The following is a 25395-nucleotide window of genomic DNA, read 5'->3' as shown; positions in this document are numbered from 1 at the left end:
ATGGTTAGTCTAATCCGTAAAACAACTCAGAAACTTTCAAATCGGAGACCCTCTGCTCTGTTGCAAAACAGTCAGGGCGTTGCCTTATTGTTCCTGTTTGTCTCTGTCGTGCAATCAAAAGATACCTCCAAGGTTAGCTGCGGAATAACTATGTGTAGTACAAATTTTTTTTTTTTTAACATTAAATAAACTAATGAAATTAATATTTTTTTTTGATAAAATTATGTATAGAGCAAGAAGAGCCACACATGAAGAGGAAAGTGTTGAGGTAGTCAGAATCGCTTAGAAAATTAAGAATGTGAATTTGATGCTGATAGAGTCCACTGCGGAGGATCTTTTTGAAGACCCTTTGAAGTCTATGGAACAATCCAAGCTGTGGAAGGTCAAGAGCGCTTATGGAGACATTGGTCTTAAATACAGGGATGATGAGAGTATTGCTTATGTTGCTTTTAGAATGCCTATCGTTTACTTTGCTTGTTATAGGGTTCTTTCTGAGGTATTCAGAATTTAAATTTGTCCGGTATTTCTATGTGTATTTTATCTATATCTATTGTTTTAGCTTAATCAAATAATATAGTAGTGTGGGGAATGAGGCTGATATCATTTTTTTTTTTTTTGCCAAAGCAACTGAAAAGTTGAGGTTCTTGTGAGAAGATTGTATTAAATTAATAAATATAATTTGGGTTCTTTGGTTTGAAGGAGATTACCCGTTTCTTGCCTGCAAAAGTATAGGATTTTGGTGCTGGCACTGGTTTCGCGTTTTGGTAAGAACTCAGTTTGATTGTATACTAAGGGGTATTTGATTTGTGTAATATTTTATTATTAAAATAGAAAGATTATCTTGAAGATAAATTACTTAAAAGATTACTAGGTATAAATAATTACTATGTTTGATAAAATTTGATAGATATAAATAATTATTGTGTTTGGTTAAAGGTAACAAAAGATTACTAATAAATTATTTTACTTAAATATCTTTGAATATAATTATTTTTAAATATTTTATATATTATTTTTCATATTAATTAAAAATAAATTTATTTTTGTCTCAAAAAATTAATAAATAATAATATAATTATAATAAAATCAAGATTACCTTGGTAATCTTTAAATACCTAAAGTAAATATGGTAATCAGATTACCACATATATTACCTGTCACGTCAGTATCGATAATAGAATATTACTGTAATATTTTATTATTGATAAATCAAACAAAAGAATAAAAGATAGATTATCAAAGTAACCTTAAAAAATTAGAAACAAACGCCCGCTAATGGTTTTTGATGATTGAGATGTGTGATGATTTTGATCTTTATTATTGTGGTGGACTTTTATGTTACTTGAATGAGATATTGTTAGGGCATTGGAAGAAGTTTGGCCTAGGTCTTTGGCAAAAGTGAATATTGTTGAACCATCCCAGTCAATGCAGTGTACAGGTGAGAGCCCTAAACAATGTAATCACCAATCTGAATAATTTTACTATTTATTTGATTAAGTACGGGTAGAAATTTACTTGGTAGTAGGCCAACTTAGTAATTCCTCTATGGCAGTCGCAGTTGTACAATTGTTCAATTAAATGATTGTTCATGAATCCAAGAGAACTTACTTATACAATGGGTTTGTGTTTGATTTACTTGCTTATAAACTTGTTACGTAGTCTAACTAAGATTTGGCATTCATTCATTACTTTTCAAGTCCTGACCAACTCCTTAAATGTTTCCCTAAGTGTCTGACATTCTCTCAAGCAGTTAAATGGCGGGGAATTTACGTTATATTACTTTCTGTCATCGTGTATGATTAAAAAGGGGATTAAATTAAGTAATGATTTTACTTTTTTTATTAAGAAAAAATATTTATTTTTCTTATTTTTAAGTAAAAATGTTCTAAAATTCTTTTAAAATATTAAAATTATCCTTTACCATATCTATATAAACTCTCTCATTCTCACTTTTATTATATACACTTTTTATATTACTTAAACACTTACTTTCATTGTTATTTTTATTTAATATCAATTACTATGGGTTCGTTCAGAAGAAAGAAGTTTGTATTTTTGAATTCGAATCGAAAAAAATCAATTCGTAAAAAAAAATATTTATATGAATCTTAATTTAAAACTTAATTTTATTTATTAAATCTAGTTTGTATGTCATGTAAAGAGGGTATTTGAATATTTGGTAATAATTTAAGGGTTAAATAAAATGTTAAAAAAATATGGAGGACATTTTGATATTACACTATGTATAAAAGATTTAAATAACATGTTAAGAATAAATAAATTTATTGAAATACCTTAGAATGTCAACAATAAAAAAATCACTCGAAAATCTGAAAAAACATATCCGAATTTTGAAAAATACAATTTCTTAAGAATAAGAAAACCGAAAAATTGATCTGAAATTTCGTAATTACATCATAAAACATGTCTAAAAAAGCATAAAACTAAGTAGACAGATGTCAAATTTGAAAACTACATATTAAAAAAGTTTAGCCCGGTCACAAACAAGCTCAAAATCATGAAAACTAAAAATCATAAATTTGGTAAAACAAAAAAACTGCATAATATACACTGAAACAGTTTTAATTGGGCCTCCAAATTAGGCTCAACCGGCAAAGCGGTTGTCATTATAGAACTCAAAATGAACTTCGCATTGATATATTATAGGCCCTGTAACTCCTCCCAAATCAAAAGTTATGACCGTTCAAAGTTTGTCTCCTATATACCTTATAGTTTAAAAAAAGTCAATTTCCACCCAACCCACGGTTTTCATGGACTACCCCACGGTTCAATGTAAAATTTCTCACAGGCCTCTGTGGATCTCTCCCTCTTCCCTCTCCTCCTAAAATTTTGGAAACGCTAAATTTCCTCCCACCTCATGGCGCCCGTGGGAGATTACCGTAACACCGATAGATCTAACCCATTTTTTGATCAAAAATCATCATTTTAGCCTCTAATTTTAACACAAATCAAATCTACATATCCAACAACACAAAACTCCTCAAGAAATTCAAGTTAAACAACCAAGAATCAAAACATTTTATACATTATTCAAAATCGAAACCCTAAACATTCAAATCTCAATACTCCTAACAATAAATTAATTCAAACAAGAAGTGAAATAATGTACTATCTTTATTTGTCATTTTCGGTTGTCGAAAAACATGAAAAATCGACAGAAAAGATGAAAACCCTTTGCACTTATGGGAGATCCGAATTTTTCTCTGAATTTAAATAGTAAATCCGTGGGAAATGTGAGGTTTATATATAAGGGCAGTTTAGTCATTTCTCAAATTGAGGGTATTTTTGTTTAATCCTTAAAATTTTGGATAATTTCACTTAATACGCTTTAGTTTTAGATATTTATTATAATTTCTCTTAAAAATTAGATGTTCTATTTACTTTCCAGTGTTACTAGATTGTATGTATTTTGATTATTATTATTATTATTATCTCTTAAACCAATACTAATGTGTCAAGTAATAATTGATCTTAATTCTAATTCACCTGTTATTGTCTTAGGCTTGAAGAATATGCCCCTTATTCATGGCTACAATAGTATTCAAACACTAACTAAAGATATCAACAAATACGAGAGGGAACATGACCTTGTAATTGCTGTTAAGTTGTATCTTGAGGATTCCAAACTTCTAAACTTGTCTGAAATTGTTAGATTTTTTTTGCATGAATTTTTGTTATAACATATTTGTTTTTGATGGAGTACTTTTCAAACCAATGTGCTTCATCACATGTGGCCTTTGGCTGGTGCTAATTAATATTGACTATCTTGTCGATGGGGACCAGTCCTACGTGCTTGGAGAGATACCATCGCTGAAGGACTGAATTACTAAATTCCGCCTGCTCTGGAATCTTACAGGGGAAGTTCTGGTACTGTTCCTGGCTACCCAATAAGTTTCAGGTTTTACTGTATAATTGTGCATGATGGAGGGATTCTGAGGATTATATATTTCTACTTTATGCTATGCATGAAAAAACACGATCTTTACATTTTGATACCATCCTGATTTGTAGAATTCCTGGTCAATCTGCTATTATAGGCGTAGTCTTATATTGGCTATTGTCAATCTAACATTTTTCCCTTTGATTTCTGCACCATCAAATGCTGGACAGGTTTTAGTTGAAGAGGGTTCACCACAGGGATCTTCTATCATATCTCAAATGCGGTCTCATATACTATGGATGGAGAAAAGGGTAAGTTCATTTGGATGCCTATTCAATTTTGTTGCAGATAGTGTGTTGTGTTTGTCATTTTTACGATTTTATTTATTTATTTATTACCAATTCTCAATTGATAGAAAATCCAGAAATCTAAAGGTCGTAATTCTAAAGGTGTAGACAATGAAAATTCAAACGAGGTGGCGACTCTCAGAAGTGGAGTGCATATAGTTGCACCTGTGAGTATGGAAATTTTTCTCATTTTCTCCTTTATGTAATGCTGATATACTCACTAAGTTTCCTCACCTCCTTATTCCTTCTTCCACTCATTTTTCTTGTCAAATATGGTATTTTCTTGTTGCAGTGCCCTCATGATGGGCTCTGTCCATTGAGAATTCTGGGAAATATTGTCATTTCGTTCAGCATTTGCAGAGGACAACATCACAGCGTGCTTATAAGGTTCCTTCTTGGCCCACTTTATGCGTTGTAGCACAGTTTTTTAAGTGTGAACCAGGAATTGATTTCTTTTCTCTTATCTTGATAACCCATTTGCTTTGTTCTGCATAAATGTTTAATCTGCCAGATACTCTCTATCCCCACTACTGTTAACAATACTTTGACAGAGCTATCCAAGCAAAATCTTAAGCTATTTTTTCCACACAAAGTGTTTTAAATGAGAGAGGCTTATTTGTGATTGTTTTGTAGCGCTCAAAGGGTGACCCTTTACGTGGATTTGAAGACGAGAAATTTTGCTTTGTTGCCTTCAGACGTGGACAAAGACCTAGGTTAGTAGTCTTGAGTGGCAGTCTTAAATTTGTGAGTTGGTTAATTTACCAATTAAATGATTCTATTTCTTGTATGGTTAAATATCAATAAGATTCTCTATGAAGCCAATAGAACCTGCAACTTTTGCTATGTAATCTAGTCAAACAAAGGGTTCATTTGCTGCAGAATGGAATTTTGTGAACTGCCTTTTGATTTGACTACATATTTTCTATTTGGACAATTGACTAAAACCAGCATATGAACATTGACCATTCTGATGGGCTCCAATGACAGTGTTATCGTGAAGGCAAAAACAATTGAGTTCTAGGGGTTATGCCAGCATGAATAGAGAAGAATCAAAGTCAACTTGTTGGATGTTGAATGATGGGCTATCAATATCTGAGCGCATTTACCTCATAAAAAAATTGCTTTTCTCAATTCGTTATCCTGTGATTTGGGCAGGGAACCTTGGCCTCTTGATGGTATGAAATTTGATACTTTGAAGCAGCAATGGCTAAAAGAAATCCAGAAGATCTTGAAATTGACTATGGTTGATCTCGAACACTCCGCCTTCCTCTTAACTTCTAAGCGCCCAGTGTACTGAAATGATTAATAGGGTGCATCTAGTACATGCTTGCGCTGATTTGATATTCTATTGTTGGTATTTACAGAGGATCTACTTAAATTACAAGCTGCAGCTGAAGATAGGCAACTTGAGTTAGCAAAGCCAGTTTATTATAACTCTGATGGCGCTATGATAATGACAAAGATTTAGAAGTGGGAGAGAAAGAAGATGAAACAGGCCACGCTGATGTTGGGGGTGGCTGGGGAAGGATTATCTTTGGTCCGGTTCGAAGAGGCAGGCAGGTTGCCATGGATGTCTGTCGATCGACCAAAAGGGATGGCTCAGAGGGCTCATTTGAGCATGTTGTTATGACACGGAGCAAGAATCCTACATTACATCGACTGGCTGGAAAATCTTTCTAGGGTGATTTGTGGCCATTCTAACATTTGTTTACCTGTTAATCATTAATGTAAAATAATCTTATAATGTGCCCCAAGATATGTGAATATTACAACAAATGGGGATCAAGTCGAAGGCTTGCAATTTGTCAAAAGCGCATATTCGTGTATCGCATGTCATTTTAGTTATAAAATTGCATTTACATTATACTCATAGATAGCAGCCTTTGTACACTTGCCAACAACTTTCATTGACTTTGACATTCATGGTGTGATTAGTTTCCGATAATAAAAAATTATTTTAATAATTTATTTTTTACTATTAATATTATTTTGTTTGGTGGAGATTATTGATTTTTCTTTTAAATAATGTGAGGTAATTTGATTATTATCTTATTACAATTTTAGTTTTATTAATTTTTAAGATAAAAATATTATATTATTCAATTAAAATAATAGGTAATTTTAAACCTAGATTGATTTGTTGCACCTGCCTTCAAAGAAAGATGATGTAAATCAAGATAAGAAAATTGGATTGACTTCGAGACAAGAACACTAACACCCACCCTTAGTCATCGATAAGATGAGACATGAGATCATTTCTATTGATTCTATCGAGATCAGAAGTGAGATTAAAATTGATATTTTCTTTAAATTAGTTAGTCCTCCTATGATGTTGATCTCATGTCATCAATTAAGGGTTAGTGATTAAAAACCACAACTGTCTAATTATATCTAAAGTTTATTCGTCTAATTAATCTAAACAAGATTTTTTAATTAAAAATAATAATAATTTACTTTAATAAATTAATCACAAAATTTTTTTATTATAGATAATTAAATACAATATAATAGCAATAATAATTTATATCTCTTAATGTTTCTATTTTGATAATAATTTTTATTTTAATAATAAAAAAATCTTACACGAACTTAACAAATCATAACCAATATTGTTATGAGTCGTATTATACGTATTTATTTTGAGTATATAAATATATACACACTTATATATATGTTATATGATTGAATATTATTTTATTTTTAATTTAAAATCATTAAATCTTATATATATATATATATATATATATATATATATATATATATATATATATATATTTATTTATTTATTTATTTATGCACCTAAAATGAATTCTAATACATTTATTGTATTGGTACTGATCCAAAGGTTTGTGTAGCTAATATTAATAATTTCCATTTGTTTGCCATGTTAAGAAGCGGATTTTTCGACAGATTCTTTTCTCTCCTTGTAGAATTATAATTATTATTAAATTCCAGTTCAGGTCAGGAATATAATTTCACCCTTGGATCTATGGAGATCACGTAGGAAGCAACAATTACTTGCCCACCCAGTAATACTGAAGAAAGAAATCCAAAGAAGGCATCTGACGAAACTGATGTGACAGACCAACTTATTTATGCTGAACATGACGAAGAATGGGTTGGTAGATTAAATATTATTTAATGCCACTAGAATTTACCGGTTAGGCTCCTTCTAGTTGACCACGAAACTCAATAAAATAATACAATATTGCAAAGTTGAACTCCAATTAACTTAGTTGAGAAGCAGCTGATCCTGATCACAGTCTTCAAGAAATTCGTCAAGAAAGTTTAGAAATGAATTATCACATGCATTAGATGTGAAACTGTAGCAGTCTTCGTTAATGGGAGCATTTTTGTTAGCTTCTTCTTCTATTAGAGGAGGCCAGCTTGAAGCTGGAGAGTTATTCAACGCAACTTCTGGATCATTTGCTTTAGTAGTGTTTTCTTCTGTATGGCTGGATAATGAGGATGACCCGGTTGCCATACACTCCAAACCCATGTTACTAATTGCAAGGAAGTATGGAGAAACCCTTACAGCCTTGGGAAGATACACTTTTGTCTTTGTTGTCTCTTGGTTTGCAGCTGCACCGGAACTCTCCCCGTTCTTCTTCTCACTTGTGGACTGCTGGCTCCTTTTCTTCACCGCTCTAGGTGCTTTTGGTTGAGTTTCTGTACTTCTTTCCACTTTCTTGATCAGATGAGAATTCCAGTAGTTCTTAATCTCATTGTCTGTTCGACCTGGAAGCCTTTTAGCAATGAGAGACCAACGATTACCCAGAAGAGAATGAAGCTTGATGATAAGTTCTTCTTCATCTTGTGAAATGTTTCCTCTCTTGATGTCAGGTCGCAGATAATTCATCCATCTCAGCCTGCAACTCTTCCCACATCTAAGTAGTCCTTCACACAGACAAATCCAACGATCAAAATCTGCTCAATAAAATTAAATGAATTGAATATTTGTGTGTGTGTGTATATATATATATATTTTTTACTTAGCTTGATAATTACCAGCATTTTTAGGCAGATTTCTCCATCGGCCTTCACCATGAACTCGAATATAGTTAACGAGCAAGGTGTCCTCCTGGACACTCCAAGGACCTCTATGCAAACCCACTTTAGAACAACATGGGGCTCTTCCCATTTTTCTCTCTTTCGAAATTCTCAACGTCAATGAAACAGAGAGAAGTGATCAAGTCGAGCACAATGAGCTACAGCATCTTGGCCACCATTTATAAGGCCAGGAAAGATGTGACATGTGTCTCTTCAGAAGTCATCTTCCATCCGTTCAAATAAATACAAATTTACCAACATTTTAAAATAGAAATAACATATGATCGGAGCCATCACATTTCACATGCTTATGTATATAATAAAGGACACTTAATATAATTTAATGCATTGAATAATTTCTGAAGATTAGGAAACTTCAAGCACACTTCTCTTCATTAAATATTTTATGTTCTCCCAATCCCAACTTGTTGCTTTTCAAACTATCTTCTTTCCCATGGATGGTTAGATTACGTAAAAAGCGAAAAGAAACTACATATTTATGTGTTTTGTCTAATAATCCCTATATCTATGAGGCATTAAATTTTTTTATTAACTTTAGAGTTATAAAATATGAAAAATATAATCGTATGTTTATGTAGGTATTTGCTTTGTTAACCTTTAATTGCGGGTTATATCCTATAATGACTCTAACTAATCTTACGAACATATTTTTTAAGTATATTCGCATTTTACACTTGAATTTCTATTATGATACTGATTTGCTAATTAATATTTGATTTTGAAACATATTGATTTGACCTGAATTTACGTTTAAAAACAATAAAATCCAATACCTACGCTAAATTTAATTTTTAATCAATATATCTGGTTTTCAAACATATAATTTGACCTATTATATGTATATTTCCATATAATATATTTCAGTTTGAACGTCTGTATCTATTTTCAACTAAAATAGGCGTTCAATTTCTTCGAAGCTCACCATTTATGCCCATAAATGTGTTGAGTTCATATGTTGAATTGAATATTTCGGATGACTTCATTTTTCAGACTGAAAAATAAATCCTTAAGCCGCTACTGTTCAATTACCCACCCCGAAAAACGAAAACGATGACGACTATATAACCAAAGGGGTGAGCAAAATATTTTCTACTGAAACCATTGAGTATCCAATTTTTGGCTTCAGTTCTTACTTGAAACTGGTCTACTACTTCGGATAGATTCCGATTTCAAGTTTGGTGGAATCGGCTAGTTCTAGTTCCGCCTCTAACAAACCAACGGACACCTTTTTTTAATTTTTTGAACATAACAATCTGGTGAACAGTTCGTTCTTTTGAACTATAAAATTGATTTTGTATACTTTTTCAATTTCATTTCTTATTCCTGAGTAGGTTCCGAATAGAAACCTCATTGTACAGGTTCATTTCTTATTCCTAAATCTTAGGAATCGACTTGTTTATTTTTTTACACCTACATTTTCAATAAGGTACTTAGACCTATTCATCCCTAATCAGAGCTAGAAATAGAGTTGAACTTTGTATTTCAATTTTACAGCATAAAAGCTATTGATTTTTTTTTTTTTAAATTCATTTACTCATGTAAATTTATTTTGTTACATGAATCAATTTTCGCTTGCTTCATGAGATTAAAATATAATTGTATCTCAAGATTGGATTGGAGTTGAGAAAGTTTTAGATCCATCTAAGGTATAGTGAAATTTTAAACTCTCATCCTCCAATTTTCAAAAACCCAAATACCTACTTATCAATAAATTTTAATTAAAAATTTCAGTTAGAATTAGAAGTAAAACTGTTATTTACTAAAAAATTAAAGTTTTATCATATTTTCTCTCTCATTTAAAAATCTTACATTTCCCCCCAACCCAAAGTCTGAAAAGTGACAAATATACCCCTAAGGTTTGTTCCTCTTCCTTCGGCACCAATTTCTCCATCTCCAGTTGTTGATCGTCCTCTCTCCATCTTTATCTCTCCCTCCAGTCTCTCTCTCTTGCCTCTCTAACAATCTTTGTTAAGAGAGAAAGACAAAATCATCTTTATCTCAAACGAAGACGAACAATCATCGTATGAGACAAAGATGCATCGTCTTCTTCTCTCAGACAAAAACGAAGATGATGCGTCTTCGTCTCTAGCCGAAGATGACCGAAGAGGCAAGGGAGAGAGACCGATGGGAGAGATAAGGGGGGAGAGAAGACAACTGACAGCCAGAGAAGGAGAAATCGACACCAAAGGAAGAGGAATAAACCCTAGGGGATATTTATGACTTCTCAAACTTTGGGTTGGGAGGAAATTATAAGATTTTTAAGCATGAGAAAGAAATGTAATAAAACTTTAATTTTTTAAAATTTTTAGTAAATAACGGTTTTACCTCTAACCCTAACTGAAATTTTTAACAAAAATTTGTTGATAGGTAGGTGTTTGAATTTTTTAACATTGGAGGGTGGGAATTTGGGATTTCACCATATCTTGGGTGAGAATAAGTCTTTTGGCCTATTTTTCATTGGCCTATAGTTACCACATTTTAGATGAACCATTTGTTGCATTATTGAATTTGTTGGAACTGCTGAGAACAAATATTCAATTATTTATGTTTCCAAAGCAATGGATAATATAATTATCAGTATCATATAATATACGATACATATCTTACAATACGATACTATATGATACAGATAAAAAACGATACATATCTTACAATACAATACTATATGATACAGATAAAAAACGATACATATAATGAGGTGTATCGTAATTAATACAATACAGTGTTGTATCGTACGATACGATACATATTACAGATATAAATTGATATACTATTTAGAAAAAATGATGATGTAGTAAAAGTGCATATCAAAAATTTTAAATTTTCAAAAGTGCTTGTAATAGTTTTCAAAATGATGACGTATCAATTATATTTTTTAATTTTTTAATTATTTTATTTTTTAAAAACTATATCATGCAATATAATACGATACGATACTCAATATATGATATCTAAAATTAGATTTTTGATATATGATATAATACATGATTTAACAACTATAATGGATTGTTGAATATATACATATTTTCACATGACGTAGCTTTGATTGTCTATTGTTTTGTTGGGTTTAAATCATACGATGAAAAGTAGGCAAGTCAATATCTTAAGTAATTTCTTTTGCTGAGTAAGCATGAGGCTTTGAATTCTTGAGTACGAGGTTGGGACTGATTGGAATTATACAATGAATTTGCAAATTGCAAAAGCAAAGGTGAAGAGTACGGTACGGGAAGTGTACAATGCAGAATTATAACATGGTCCTGAAGAATCTTTGGCCGCGTAACTCGTTTTGATGCTTGACATTTGAGCAATAGTATAGAAAGTGCTTCTTATTTACCAGATAATTGCCCGTACAATCAGCCCTCTGACTTGCTTTTATTTTATCGGTCAGTTGTGATGGGCTTTCTCTTCGCAAATCATATTCGTGGATTTTATCTTCATTTACTAATCAATCAGTTTGACATCCACGTTAACTCGTTCGAATCATAAGAAAATCATTAAAAAAAAAAGAAATTTGAGAGTGAGGCATACCGATCTAATGCAGCAGCGATGATGCCAGTAAAATGGTTCGAACCAAATCGAACAACAATCCAAATACAAGCAATTTGGATGAAATCCACCCCGAAAATGTTATTTATTTACTTGTTCATTATTGTTATTTTTTCCTTAGATGATGATGGATTCTCTATAGAAGGGTTTATTAATAGTCCTTCACTTCCCAACATTTAGTTACTTGAAAGAAAAAAAAAAAAACTATTATGTTACGTACAAACTTGAGATTTGAAGTTTTGATTTGTTTGTCATGGAATTGATTGTCTACAAATATGTAAATATTATCTCTTCACCCTTCGCTCTTTATAAATTGTTAGGGCTTTTCAAAATAACGTGATTAATATGCCTGGATGCACATACATAGATATGTTTATTTATTTGGTACACATAAAATGGAGAAGGTGGGCACATGAAAGACACAGTAATATGTCTGCTTCACCTAAATCCGAGGGCAATACATAGAAGGTAAGCACATACTTAAGCTAGCTCTAAGCTCGATCCACCCCTGAATATATGACATTAAATGAGAAACAAAACCCCCAAAATATTTAAACCAAACTACACATTTGTGGTTATCTTTAGAGAAAAATGTTTCAAGCAAATCTATATATTTGAAATCGTAGTGTAATTTAAGGTGCCATGGATGCACATACATAGATATGTTTATTTATTTGGTACACATAAAATGGAGAAGGTAGGCGCGTGAAAGGCACAGTAATACGCCTACTTCACCTAAATCCGAGGACAATACTTAGAAGGTAAGCAACATTTATGGATCCAATCTAATACACGAATCATTCCAGAATTACATTATAGATCCGGTACTAAACAGAAAGGGAATCCTCTGAGGATTCTAGTTGGACGTTTTCATCAAAATTGAGAAGCTGCTGATATTCCCCAATTATTTCATCTAGCATGTTACCTTCAATAGGTTCAAAATCCAAGAATGAAAAATCACTTCCACTATTATCAAGACTATGTTCTAGCTGATCTCCATTGCTACAAGTACCGCCCACCTCAGAATTATTATCGGCTTCTTCCTTCAAAAGATCAGGCCACCATGCATATGGGTTTGTATGGTGAAACCCTAAAGAATATGGGGAAACCCTAACTGCCTTGGGGAGATAAATTTTGGTCGTTGTAATTTCTTCGTTTGAAGTAGTATTGTCCTTGTTGTCCTTGTAATTCCTCTTATGTTTCTTTCCATTGGTGGGCTGATGCTTTTTCTTAACCGCTCTTGCTGCTTTTGTTTGAGTTACTTTACTAGTTTCCACTCTCTTACTAAGATGGGAATTCCAATAGTTTTTAATCTCATTGTCAGTTCGGCCTGGAAGTCTTTTTGCAATGAGAGACCAACGATTACCAATGAGAGAATGAAGCCTGATAATTAGGTCTTCTTCATCAGAAGAAATGTTTCCTCTCTTAATTTCTGGTCGCAGATAATTCATCCATCTTAACCTGCAACTTTTCCCACATCTAAGCAATCCTGCAAACATACCACATAAAGAAAATTTAACATACAAAGTTACAAAGTATTAATATAATGTAATTTCATCGCTTTCATGGGTTCTTACCAGCTCTTTTAGGCAAATCTCTCCAGTGGCCTTCACCATGTGCCCGAATATAATTAATTAGCAAAGTATCTTCTTTTGCATTCCATGGACCTGTACGCAAACCCACCTTTGAGCAACACGGGGCTCTTCCCATTCTTCTTTAAGAGATCAGGGAAGCTAATAAAAAACAACACGATAGTACTACAACAATTTTCCCATCATTGAAGTGGTCACAGAGAATTTGTGACGTTTGAGTCTTGTAACTTTGTGTTTTATACACACATGCATTTAAAAAAGGTTGGAGTTGGAGTTGGAGATGGAGAGAATTAATATGTAAAATATAATTATAAATATCTTAATAAGACGTGTTAGGCATGGTCTTAAATAATTACACGGATTTCCGAGGGTGAAATTTCAACTGCCAATCCATTCTTCCAATTATCTGTCCCTTCAATCATTTCTTTCTTCCGACGACTGGTTGATTTGTTAATTATAATGATATTATGTTTAATTATCATTTAGGATTGCGATGTTATTATAATCACCCTCATGCTTACTCTTGATGACCAGGGGATTAAGATTCAGATGGAACTAGTATTTGGTATGATTAATTTGAATTTTATTTAAATCATCTTTGATGATACTCTTTATAAATTTTATTAGTGATATTGTTATAATAATATTTATCTCACTGATTATATTATTTATCTTAATCATTGATAATATTATTTATATAACCAATTTAAAGTTAGCCATAATAGATTTCCATTATTTTGAAATTACGAAATAGTAAGAATCTACCAACAAGAGGTACAGAAAATTTAGAGGTAACTCTATGCTAATAATAATAAAATGAGTTCTTTAAAGTAGTTTGGTTTATTGCTCATAACTTTTCTATATAAAATTTTGCAAAATAACAATTTCGTAATACCGTATGTTGGCCTCTTTGTTCAATTCTACTATTTATAAATTAAAAGAAATTGAGGACATTTAGTAATTACATATTTAAAAGTAAATATATGCCGACAGTAATACTTAGATCTAAATATTTAAGAATTGATGCGAAAAATAAAATAATAATTTTATACTTATGATTATTATTTTAAAAAAAAGAGAGAGATTATAGTTATGATTTATATTAGTATCTGAAGTTTATTTATTTTTATATATATTTTATGAAACAATAAATTTATAATACAAGACAGATTGTGGGTTCATCGCCGACGGCATATCTTTATCTTGTTTTTAGTAACAAAATAATTTCACTTCTATACACAATCTAAAGATTGATTACATTTCGATAAGCAAAGTTGATCTATTTATAAAATTTTTAACATGTTTTTATGCGGTAAAGACAAGACATAAGCAGATCCGTTGTTCTTGGATTCCGAAACATGTAAATTCCCCTTCGATACAATAATTTGTAAAGAATCGAATCAGTACATGCATATATGTTTGATTTTTATGAATAAACATTTTTGGTCGACTTCCTTTTTTTTTTTTTCCCCGATTCGAACACATGGGTGAAAATCAAACACCAGATTCTAAAATAATATTATATTTTTCATTTCTTTTTACCCTGCTCCCGGTTTTAGGCCACAGTTAATCGCACCCTCCTCCAGTCCTTTTTTTCATCTCTTCCATATCGTTTCATCTTAACTTCATCTATTTGTTTAATTCAGGTTATTGTCGACGAGTCAATGGTTGAAATTGTGAACAACTCCATAACATCAAGAAAAAGAAGGTGGAGAGATCATGCCAGTGGTAAATATTGGATGTCAATAACTAAGGTTTTCAAAACATTTCAAAGGGTGATTTTTTTTTATTTTTTTAACTTTAATGGTTAATTTATTATGTTTAAAAACGTTGTGTCTAATTTATAAAAAGTTATTTTTTTAATTAATAAAAGATTAAATTATTATTTTTCCCTACAATTTTTGAATGTGTTTAATTTGAATAACATTTTATTATCAAAAATGAAATATTACTAATAATATAAATTACCCTAAATAGTATTATATATAAATTATTATTATATATGATAAAAAAGGATAAGTATAAATAAATATTGTATTTTATGGATATAATAAAAAATATTAATATATTGTTTTTACTTAAATGTCCTTAAATATAATTATTATAAAATATTTTTCATATTACTTATTATATTAATTGAAGATAAGGGTATTTTTATCTAAAAAAAATTAATAAACAAGAATATAATAATACAAGAAAATCTTAAAATATAAAATTGATAATAATATTAATTATCACATCATTATTAATATTATAATTTTTTTATTATCAATTAATCTTATCAAGCAATATATCTTCATCATCAACCTAACAACTTAGTGTTTATTGTTTTAACAAAATTTGATTTTGGGAGACAAAATATTATCAATGTCATATAGAGGAAGGAAAAGTGTTCATATTTTCAACAGTGAGGACCAAGCTCTTCAATGGCGTCAATTCATATAAAGTCAAGTCAATGAAAAACCTAGTGCTCCACATGTTCAACAAATTCAACTAGTTTGGTGACATTTATAAGAAATATATTATACATTACCTAACTTTGTATACAATATGTATATTGAGTAAGGTGACAATAAAAAATTAAAGATTCAACTAATAAAATACATAATAAATGAAGGGAAAATTATTCGACAATAAGATCTCAACTTGTATTAGATTATTTGTTTTTAGAGAATTATTAATTACTTATATGCACATGATAGGTTCCATCAAAGGACCATCATATCCAAATCAACAAGTTATTTTTTTGAAGACACTTAATAAATTTTATTATTATTTTTTTTAATAAGAAACTCTTTTGAGTGGAGTTTTAGTAAAGAGATTAGTTTAATACGAATATATTAAAAAATATCAATGCGTGCATTTAAGCTCAATTTTAAGCGGTTAGAAAACTTAAACTTAGAATGTTTTACTCTACATTTGGGTATAAAAATTAATATTACAACTTAATTGTTATAGATAAACTAGAGAGCTGATAATTTAAAAGCCATCAATACTCAATTAAATGTAGAGCTACATTTTAATTAAGTAACTTTGAATACATTCAGACTTAAAATCGATGCAAATGAAAAATGGAATGAGTTTATGACTCAAATTTGTGAGTTGAAATCCCTTCAACTTAATTCGAATTATCAACTCAGTTTACAAACTAAAATTGAACGAATTTAAATCAAATCAATTTAATTCAATCCAACTGTAACTACGCGTCTTATCAGCCATTCATGGCTGATTCTCACATCACTTGAACCTCAATTATATCAATATACTGGAGCTATTACTCAGAAATTTATCAGTGATATCCTCCATATTCATGCTTAGATCCTGCATTCACCATTACAATGCAACCTTTCATAAAAATAATTTCAAACTTTCCTTAAATTTGGACAAATAACCTTCATATATGGACTGAAAAGTCTGAAATGGAGACATGTAATTTTCTTCTTATTCACGTCATATGGTTCGGTCGCATATATATTTCAACGTCAAAAGCAAAGAAAAAAATTGCGTGGTTGAAATAAATTGGGTTGATGGTTACAACTTACACGGTATATTAATCTATGAGATATTAGCTTAGGTATTTTCAATTACATTTTTTTTTTTTTTTGTAAAATACAATTAAAAAGGGAAAAAAAAGAAAACCAAATTTTTATATGGTCTGATACTAACATTGGCACAAATGTTTGATCATGATCAAACTAAGAATCGAAAAGACAATTCATCTCGGTCCAATTGTTAACCTGAACTTCAACCAGGTTTTCAATCATTGGTGGTGGATTTCATTTCTTCCCAGAGTAATAAAAATAGATGAATTTTCGTTGGCATAAATGTGTTGAAATGAAAATATTAGTATATAATGGAAGATAAGGGAATAGGAGTCATAGAGTATCTCTACAATGGAACATAATATTATTTTACAAGTATGTTTTGGGTTCAGGCCCAACATCTGAAGTCCAATACATTATCTCTTCTGATTCAAGGCCCTAATAGAAAGAAAGTCCTTTTTCCATTTCAAGTTCAATTGAAAGGACATGAAGGATAATGTGATAGATCTTAAGTGATTAAATGGGCAACTAAACAAATGTCAGTCTCACATTTTATGTAATTAAAGTCATCCATCACATTCTTTTCTATCTTGGTGTTGAGTGACAAGCCTTAGCTGAATTAAATTTTTCATTAATATTGCTGAATTAAATCTAGTTGAAAACGGCGAAACAAAAAGATTCTATCCAAGTTGAAATTTGGTTCTTACACGTCATATATTGTTTAAAGTTACATTTAGAATTACTTTTTGCTCCTTCAGGTGTTTTTTTAATTACCAATGTAACCTTTAGGGAGTGTTTGGTTTGGGTAATATTTTATTACCAAAATAGAAAGATTACCTTGAAAATAAATTACTTAGAAGATTACTGGATATAAATAATTACTGTGTTTGATAAAATTTGATAAGTATAAATAATTATTATATTTGGTTAAAGGTAATAAAAGATTACTAATAAATTATTTTACTTAAATGCCCTTGAATATAATTATTTTTAAATATTTTTATATTATTTATCATATTAATTAAAAATAAATTTATTTTTGTCTCAAAAAATTAATAAATTATAATATAATTATAATAAAATCAAGATTACCTTAGTAATCTTCAAATACTTAAAGTAAATGTGGTAATGAAATTACCACTTATATTACCTGTCACGTCAGTATTGGTAATAAAATATTACTGTAATCTTTTATTACTGGTAAACCAAACAAGGAAATAAAAGATAGATTATCAAGGTAATTTTTAAATACAGAAACCAAACGCCCCCTTAATTAATATGAACATTAAGTCTTATAATATTTAATATTTTTAAAATAACATTTTTTTTTATGTGTAAAATTTATCAGTAGTGTCAACATAAAAGGGTTAGAAGAGCACTTTTTTATATATTAGATATGAAATAAAGTTGGATGATACTTGAGGAGATATACTATCAAGTAGAGTTATTCTTGTCTCTAAATGATAGAATTTTTACCACCAAATGACTATTTTTCACCCAAGTTTTAATATAAAAATAAATATACATCCGCAAGGTTTTAAGAATCTAAACACTCATCCATGAACTAATTTTCATTAAAATTTTCTATTACAGTTAAAAGTAAAATCATTATTTTACTAATAATATTAAAAAATATATAATTCTATCTCATTTCTCCCCCCTCTCAAGATTTTAGAAACTAATAACTTTATCTCTACTTAAACATTTTCAATTTCGAAAAGTGTTTGCTTCCCCCTACCTTTGTTTTTTTTCTCTCATCTCTGGCCACCACCCATCTCTAGTGACTCGCACCATTGAAATGATTGGCCGACACATGAGGTGCAACAAAGAGACACAGGCGGAGATCTCTTCATCTTTTTGTCGAGACAAAGAGATTTCCAAGACATCACGCGATGAACTCGACAAAGGAAAAATCGCACCACGTCATCATCAGAGAGAAGCAAAGGTCGATGGAGGGAGAGATTGCTGAATTTTTGAGTAACTTGAAGTTGAAGAAGGGGGGTTAAACTAAAGTTTTTAAAGGTTTTGGGGTCGGTCAAAATGGAAAAAAGATGGAAACCCTAGGTTTAGGGGAAATATATGACTTTTTAAAGTTACAAAACTTTAGACATGAGTGAAGTTGTTAGTTTTTAAAGTATAAAGGGGAAAATATAATAAATTATATATATTTTTAATATTAGTGTTAAAATACCGATTTTACCCTTCATTCTAGCAAAAAATTTTAATAGAAATTGACTCATGGATGAGTAGTCCTGGTCACGGTTCACGGTTCCAAAAAATAAGGACCTTGAATAGAAACTGTAATAGGATGGTTTGTAACCAATTTGGAACCGACAATTCTAGTTCATGACCTCAGTTCAGAATTGATGGTTTCAGTTTGAAATCGACATTGAACCGTCAATTCTAATACATGATCTTGATTTTATTTTTAAATTATTAATTACAATAATTAAAAGTTAAAAGAAAGGTTTGGACTTAATTTTTCAATTAAGCTTTCTACGTATCTTCTTGGGGTTTAGAAGAATCAAAGTCTACGTAGTTCTCTTACCTTCACATATCTAATAGCCGATAATACCCCCATTACCTTATCATTCACCTCCGCTATCTTGACTATTATATCTTGTCATCGAACTATTCATAGTTAAATTAATCAATTTTTCATTGAAGTCCCCTTTTATATCTTGTTGGCGTAATTCGGCTCTTGAACTATCCACTTTTATATAATAAATAAATTTAATTATATAAATAAATTATATGATTAATTATGAAATATAATAAAATAATAATAAATAAAATTAATTATAGGAATAAATAAAAATAATAATAAATCAAATTAATTATAAGAATAAATTCTATAATTAATTATGAATGGTATAATAAAAATTGAAATTGAAATTAATAAAAAATAAAGAAAGAATTTAATTAAATTTGAGAGAATTTGATTGAAAGATTAAGAGAGTATTAAAAATTGAAATGATGAGAATGAGAGTAAATGAAAAAGTTTGAAGGATTTAGTGTGAGAAAGTTGAGAGATTGAATGGATATATATAGAAAAAATTAAAAAAAAAAAATTTAAGGGGGGGTGAAACAAAATTTAAAAAATATGCAGGGGACCTCCCCTGCAAAAAATTTTGAAATATGCACGGCCCCGATCCCCTGCATATTTGCAGGAACCTTGGTTCCTTTTTTAAAAAATTTTAAAAAATAAAAAAATACCGGTTCAGAAGAATGTAATCCGTCGGTTCATAAACCGGATATGAACCGGCGGTTTACGGTTTAAAATTATATAAACTGGAACCGAACCGTTAAAATTTTGGTTTCGATTTTATCCGAGCTGGTTTCGGTCTGGTTCACGGGCTAAACTGACCCGTGGCTAGGTCTATGGATGAATATTTAGATTTTTGAAAACCTACAACTATGTATTTGTTTTTGTATTAAAATTTGGATGGAAAATTAGTCGTTTGACCATTTTTTACTCATATTTTAAATTGATTTACAGATAAGTAACATGTCCAATCATTAACTATATAATTCTTGTTGGATTACCATTTGAGTGTCTTTATCAATGAATTGGATCAAGAAAGTGTTTTATAATATAACGTGTACAAATTTTTTACCTTGGATAATTACACATAGCATTTGTGCTCATATTTACACTCATTATTATAACTTTCTCCGTAGTCTCTTTTTACGCTGTAGTCGGAAAACAAGGAAGGCGCAGGTGGAAATTTCACAATCAATTATTAACATCTAAATATGTTTTCTCGTTCAGATTAACCTGCAAATACTACTTATTACGCAATTCTCGTACATCTTAGCAAACAATCAGACTGAAAGAGAATCCAATGCTACACTGTCTTCGAAGTTGAGAAGCTGCTGATACTCCTCAATGACTTTATCTAGCATGTCATCTTGAGTTGGTACGAAGTCTAAAAATGAAATATCACTCGCATTATCAAGCCTATATCCTTCGTCATTAACAGCTTCTTCTAGAAAAAGATCAGTCCAAAATGGGGAATGAATAGTTGATGGAACTTCTGTATCATTTGGTGTTACAACATTTCCTTCTTCTTCACGGCCCGATGATGTAAACCCATCTGCCTCGTTATTCAAACCGATGTTTTTGATTGTCACAGAATATGGGGAAACCTTAACGGCCTTGGGGAGATATATTTTGGTGCTTGCAGTCCCTTCCTTTGAACTGTCTGGACTGTTCTTAAGTCTCCTTCCATTGGTGAACTGGGTCCTCTTCTTTCCCACTCTTATTGCTTTTGGTCCTGGTATTCTGCTTTTTTCCACTTTCCTTCTGATATGGGAATTCCAGTAGTTTTTAATCTCATTGTCTGTACGACCTGGAAGTCTTTTAGCGATGAGAGACCAACGATTACCAAGAAGAGAATGAAGCCTGATGATCAAGTCCTCTTCATCAGATGAGATGTTTCCCCGCTTGATATCGGGTCGCAGATAGTTCACCCACCTTAGCCTGCAACTCTTCCCACATCGAAGTAGCCCTTTTAACACGAAGAAACCAAATATAGAAATTAAACAAAATGTTTCTGCTAACGAAAGAAAATTTTAGTTGAATACCATATTTGGACAGACAAGAGGTACGAATACAGTGATTAATGTTGAGTCTTACCGGCTCTTTTAGGCAAATTTCTCCAACGACCTTCACCATGTGCCTTAATATAATTAACAAGCGTGCTATCTTCTTTCGCACTCCATGGACCTGTACGTAAACCAACCTTAGAGCAGCACGGAGCTCTTCCCATTTTTTTATTTTCAGCTGGGAAGTCTTATAGAGAAGCTAAGGAGAGCAGTATGGAACATCTACAACACTTTTCCGTAATTGAGGAGGTCACAACGAAGTTTCGTGACAAAGACGCTGAAATGATCTTATATATATACTAAGTATTTATATGCCATATAATTGTCTTGTGAACAAATAGATGATAAAGTTAAATATGATAAAATTGAAGGGCAATTAATTTCTTAAGTACATGGACGATTATTTGTTTCATTCATCCGAACTTCAAAAAGGGCTTGAATTATTTGCCGACGGTTGAACTAGTAAGTAGCAATATGCTTGCTCAACAACCCGTCACTATCTAACTTTCTCTCTGAAATTGCTCCTTATGTTAATTAGTTTAGCTTCGTTGTTAATCATAGGTATTTAATTTTGAGGCTTTCGCAGTATAAACTATGATAATAATGGTTAAAATTAAAAAAGTAAACTTGTATCTAATTTATGAGTGTGAGAGAGAATCTTAAAGAAAAGGGAGTTTCTTAAAATGATTCAATATGTTATTTGCAAGTTTATATTCACAATTATATTATTAACTCTAAAAAAATTCTAATAAAGTTTATATAATAATTACAAAAGAAATATCTCGAAGAAAACATAACTATCTAGATATTTCTATTATGATTGTTTATGTGTTTTTAACAATTTCTTGTCTCTCTTTGGATTTCTTTAGGATTCCTAAGTATACATTGAGATAAGGATGAAATGTGATTTGGAAAGTCTTCATCTCTAATCCAAGGATTTCTATCCACATAGTTTCTACTCTTGTATTTTATCATTTCATTTGGTATCATTATATGAGTTTGGTTAATAAGGAGTTTTACCATATAACAGTAAGAAAATTACTACAAAATCTCAATATATGCAAAAATTTAGTTATCGTTAATATACAAATAATATTTTTAATTAATTTGGTATAATTTGTTTAGAATTGAAATTTTATATAGAATTTACATAAAAGCATGATCAACATGTGAATGAAAAATCAGCATCAGACTTGAAGATGCCTGGATTCTTTTCAACTACTAAAGGTGCGTATGGTTAAGAGGGATTAAAGATTACTCTGGTAATATATTTTTTATTATTTATATTATTTTATTTGATTTATAAGTAATAAAAAATTTTAGTAATTTTATATTACCAATAGTGATACGACATATAATATAAAAAGTAATATGATTGTCATTTTTACCTTAGGTATTAAAAGATTATCAAGATAATCTTAATTTTATTATAACATATCATTTATTTATTAATTTTTTAGGAAAAAATAATTTTATTTTCAATTAATATAATAAATAACATAAAAAGTATTTTAGAATAATTATATTTAAGGGTATTTAAGTAAAATAATATACTAATATTTTTTTATTATCTCTAACCAAATATAATAATTATTTATACCTATCTAATATTATTAAATTTTATCAAATATAATAATAATTTATATCTATTAATCTTTAAGATAATTTATTTTTAAAATAATTTTTTAATTTTAATAATAAAATATTTCCAAAACCCAACACCCCTTTAAAAAACTTTATATCATGAAACATATTTCATGGCTAAATTTACAATGCATAGGCAGAATGTGGTCCAAACCTTTTCGTTTTTTATTCTTCAGAAATTAAACGACAAAAGAGTATTGGACCACCATGACATTGATAATCCGCCATTTGCCAGGTCAAACGGAGGCTTGGTCTAAAGGCTAAAAATAAGGCTCGATTTGAGAGGATTCGATTTAATACGGTAGTATATCAGGTCTAACTTATAAACCTTCTAGTTCTAGATCAGATTGTAGACCTAAGTATTAAGTGCATGAGTCGGCTTGGCCCAACCCAACTTATTATTGTTGAAAATATTAAAAAAAATAAAAAAAATTATATAAGAATTAATTTCTTTACAATTGCTTCTATCACAAGTAAACGCCAGAGTGGCTACCGACATAATTTTTTACTTTTTTTTCTTTTTATATAAACAACTTAAATATTTTCTATTTTCTAATTTTATTTATATATCTCTTAATTTGAATTATTTAATTATATTTTTAATCTCATTTTTTCCATCAACTCTCTTTTAGAAACTATTTGAATTCATAAATAATAATTCTCTATATTTATAATTTTGTTTTCATTTCAGTTTTATCATTACAAAATATTACAAATAGATTCAAGATTATATGAATTCAATACATTTAAATATTATTTATATAGATATTAGTATAGTATATATATTTTATTTTTATTTATAATTATATAATATGTAAATTAATTTATTTGTATTATTATAATATTTTTCATTATACAACCATGAGATTTCTCCACCACAAACAATGAATTATAAATAAAATATCGAGGTATTGTCTTCGATTTTAATAATTAAAAATAATTTGTCTTTAAATTTTTTAATTAAAAATTATTTTTAAAATTTGTTTAATTGGGTCAGCTCAATTAAGACCCGACTTAAAGGTTCATCACTATGTAAGTCTAAGGTCCAGTCGACCTATAAACACCTCTATACAGTAGAATATTCAAATTGGTCTTTGATCCCATGCAATCGAGATGATTTTATTTTAGACCTTTCTTATTGTACTCATGAAAAAGGGTATATTTAATCCTAATCCATTTGAAATTCATTGTTTGACTCAAATAAATTGAACTTAAATTAAAGTTTTAATTTAACAGTTCTAATTGAATTCAATTCTTTTGTTTTTATAATAATATTGTTTATTTTTTAATAATACTATTTATCATATTAATAATTTTTTAATAATATTATACACTATTAATATTAGAGTTATGCGTTCAAAGATAATAAGAGGATTAAGATAATTATGGTATAGATTAAGGAAAGTGAGGTTGGCAGTCGGTAGCCGGGACTCATTGTCAAATGCTGGAACCATTATGGTAACATCGTTTCCAAGTATCTGTATGTCTTTACAAGATTCCCTTGTATGCTCAACTCTCAAATTCCAAGTCCAGGTCACTGGTGGAATTCCTCTTTTGGCTACCATTGTGAAACACAAGGGAAAAAATATGTGGCTGGCAAAGGAAGGAAGGAAGGAAGGAACATATACAGATGTTGATGGGACCTTTAGAAAACAATGTCAGAAATTTGGTCAATGTATAATTAGCCTGCACATGGCCGTACTAACGAACTTTACTGTAAAATACAATAGATAGTAAGCGTCAAGGGTTATTTACTCTGATACCGGAAGAAAAAAACCAGCATTTTTGTTAGAACTGGCCCACTCGTTCTACCAGTGTTCGTTAGCCATAGACTCAGAATTAGAATCCTCCACAAAAAAAGGAGTGCAAACAAATGTTCGTATGAGTGCATGTATTGTATTGACTCCCTGAGTATCAGATTTCAAACTCCAACAAATATGTAAATAAAATTACATATTAGGTCATTAGCGTTACACTATAGTAAGATTCGGAGGAGATAAAATTAAATTCCATCAAAATCACATAGTGCCGATATCTTTGGATAAAATTATTCTTAAACCTTAAACTTTTATTATACGTCTCTCATAGGTCACATGTATAAACGCATATCAACTCTCTTTGGATACTCATCATCATCGGGAGAA

General features: G+C 30.2%; 3 protein-coding genes and 1 pseudogene across 3 annotated transcripts; 1 reads left to right on the top strand and 3 right to left on the bottom strand.

Moving 5' to 3' along the window:
* Positions 1-5949, top strand: LOC123210035 (annotated as a pseudogene).
* Positions 5950-7311: 1362 nt separating this feature from the next.
* On the bottom strand, positions 7312-8470 carry LOC123212178 (myb-related protein 308-like). Its single transcript, XM_044631240.1, has 2 exons — positions 8257-8470; positions 7312-8145 (listed from the first exon to the last, which is right to left on the bottom strand). The coding sequence occupies exons 1-2, from the start codon at positions 8387-8389 to the stop codon at positions 7481-7483; spliced, it is 798 nt and encodes a 265-aa protein (XP_044487175.1). The 5' UTR covers positions 8390-8470; the 3' UTR covers positions 7312-7480.
* Positions 8471-12692: 4222 nt separating this feature from the next.
* Positions 12693-13656, bottom strand: LOC123210681 (transcription factor MYB1-like). Its single transcript, XM_044629165.1, has 2 exons — positions 13443-13656; positions 12693-13354 (listed from the first exon to the last, which is right to left on the bottom strand). Exons 1-2 carry the CDS (start codon positions 13573-13575, stop codon positions 12693-12695), a joined length of 795 nt encoding a protein of 264 aa, XP_044485100.1. The 5' UTR covers positions 13576-13656.
* A 7047-nt stretch (positions 13657-20703) lies between these two features.
* On the bottom strand, positions 20704-21902 carry LOC123210559 (transcription repressor MYB5-like). The gene is made up of 2 exons (XM_044628997.1): positions 21639-21902; positions 20704-21510 (listed from the first exon to the last, which is right to left on the bottom strand). The coding sequence occupies exons 1-2, from the start codon at positions 21769-21771 to the stop codon at positions 20825-20827; spliced, it is 819 nt and encodes a 272-aa protein (XP_044484932.1). The 5' UTR covers positions 21772-21902; the 3' UTR covers positions 20704-20824.
* Positions 21903-25395: the final 3493 nt, after the last annotated feature.

Source organism: Mangifera indica, chromosome 3, assembly GCF_011075055.1.
Source record: "Mangifera indica cultivar Alphonso chromosome 3, CATAS_Mindica_2.1, whole genome shotgun sequence".
In the NCBI taxonomy this organism is placed as follows: domain Eukaryota; kingdom Viridiplantae; phylum Streptophyta; class Magnoliopsida; order Sapindales; family Anacardiaceae; genus Mangifera; species Mangifera indica.
Note: the sequence above shows the minus strand (reverse complement) of the source record. Positions and strands in the feature narration are given on the sequence as shown.

What these genes read in the sequence shown, in the direction of transcription:
- LOC123212178 (XM_044631240.1), bottom strand. Translation starts at nt 8,389, where the DNA reads ATGGGAAGAGCCCCATGTTGTTCTAAAGTGGGTTTGCATAGAGGTCCT. An exon ending in AAATCTGCCTAAAAATGCTG is followed by an intron (nt 8,146 to 8,256) that starts GTAATTATCAAG and finishes GTCTGTGTGAAG; the next exon opens with GACTACTTAGATGTGGGAAG.
- LOC123210681 (XM_044629165.1), bottom strand. Translation starts at nt 13,575, where the DNA reads ATGGGAAGAGCCCCGTGTTGCTCAAAGGTGGGTTTGCGTACAGGTCCA. An exon ending in AGATTTGCCTAAAAGAGCTG is followed by an intron (nt 13,355 to 13,442) that starts GTAAGAACCCAT and finishes GTATGTTTGCAG; the next exon opens with GATTGCTTAGATGTGGGAAA.
- LOC123210559 (XM_044628997.1), bottom strand. Translation starts at nt 21,771, where the DNA reads ATGGGAAGAGCTCCGTGCTGCTCTAAGGTTGGTTTACGTACAGGTCCA. An exon ending in AAATTTGCCTAAAAGAGCCG is followed by an intron (nt 21,511 to 21,638) that starts GTAAGACTCAAC and finishes TCGTGTTAAAAG; the next exon opens with GGCTACTTCGATGTGGGAAG.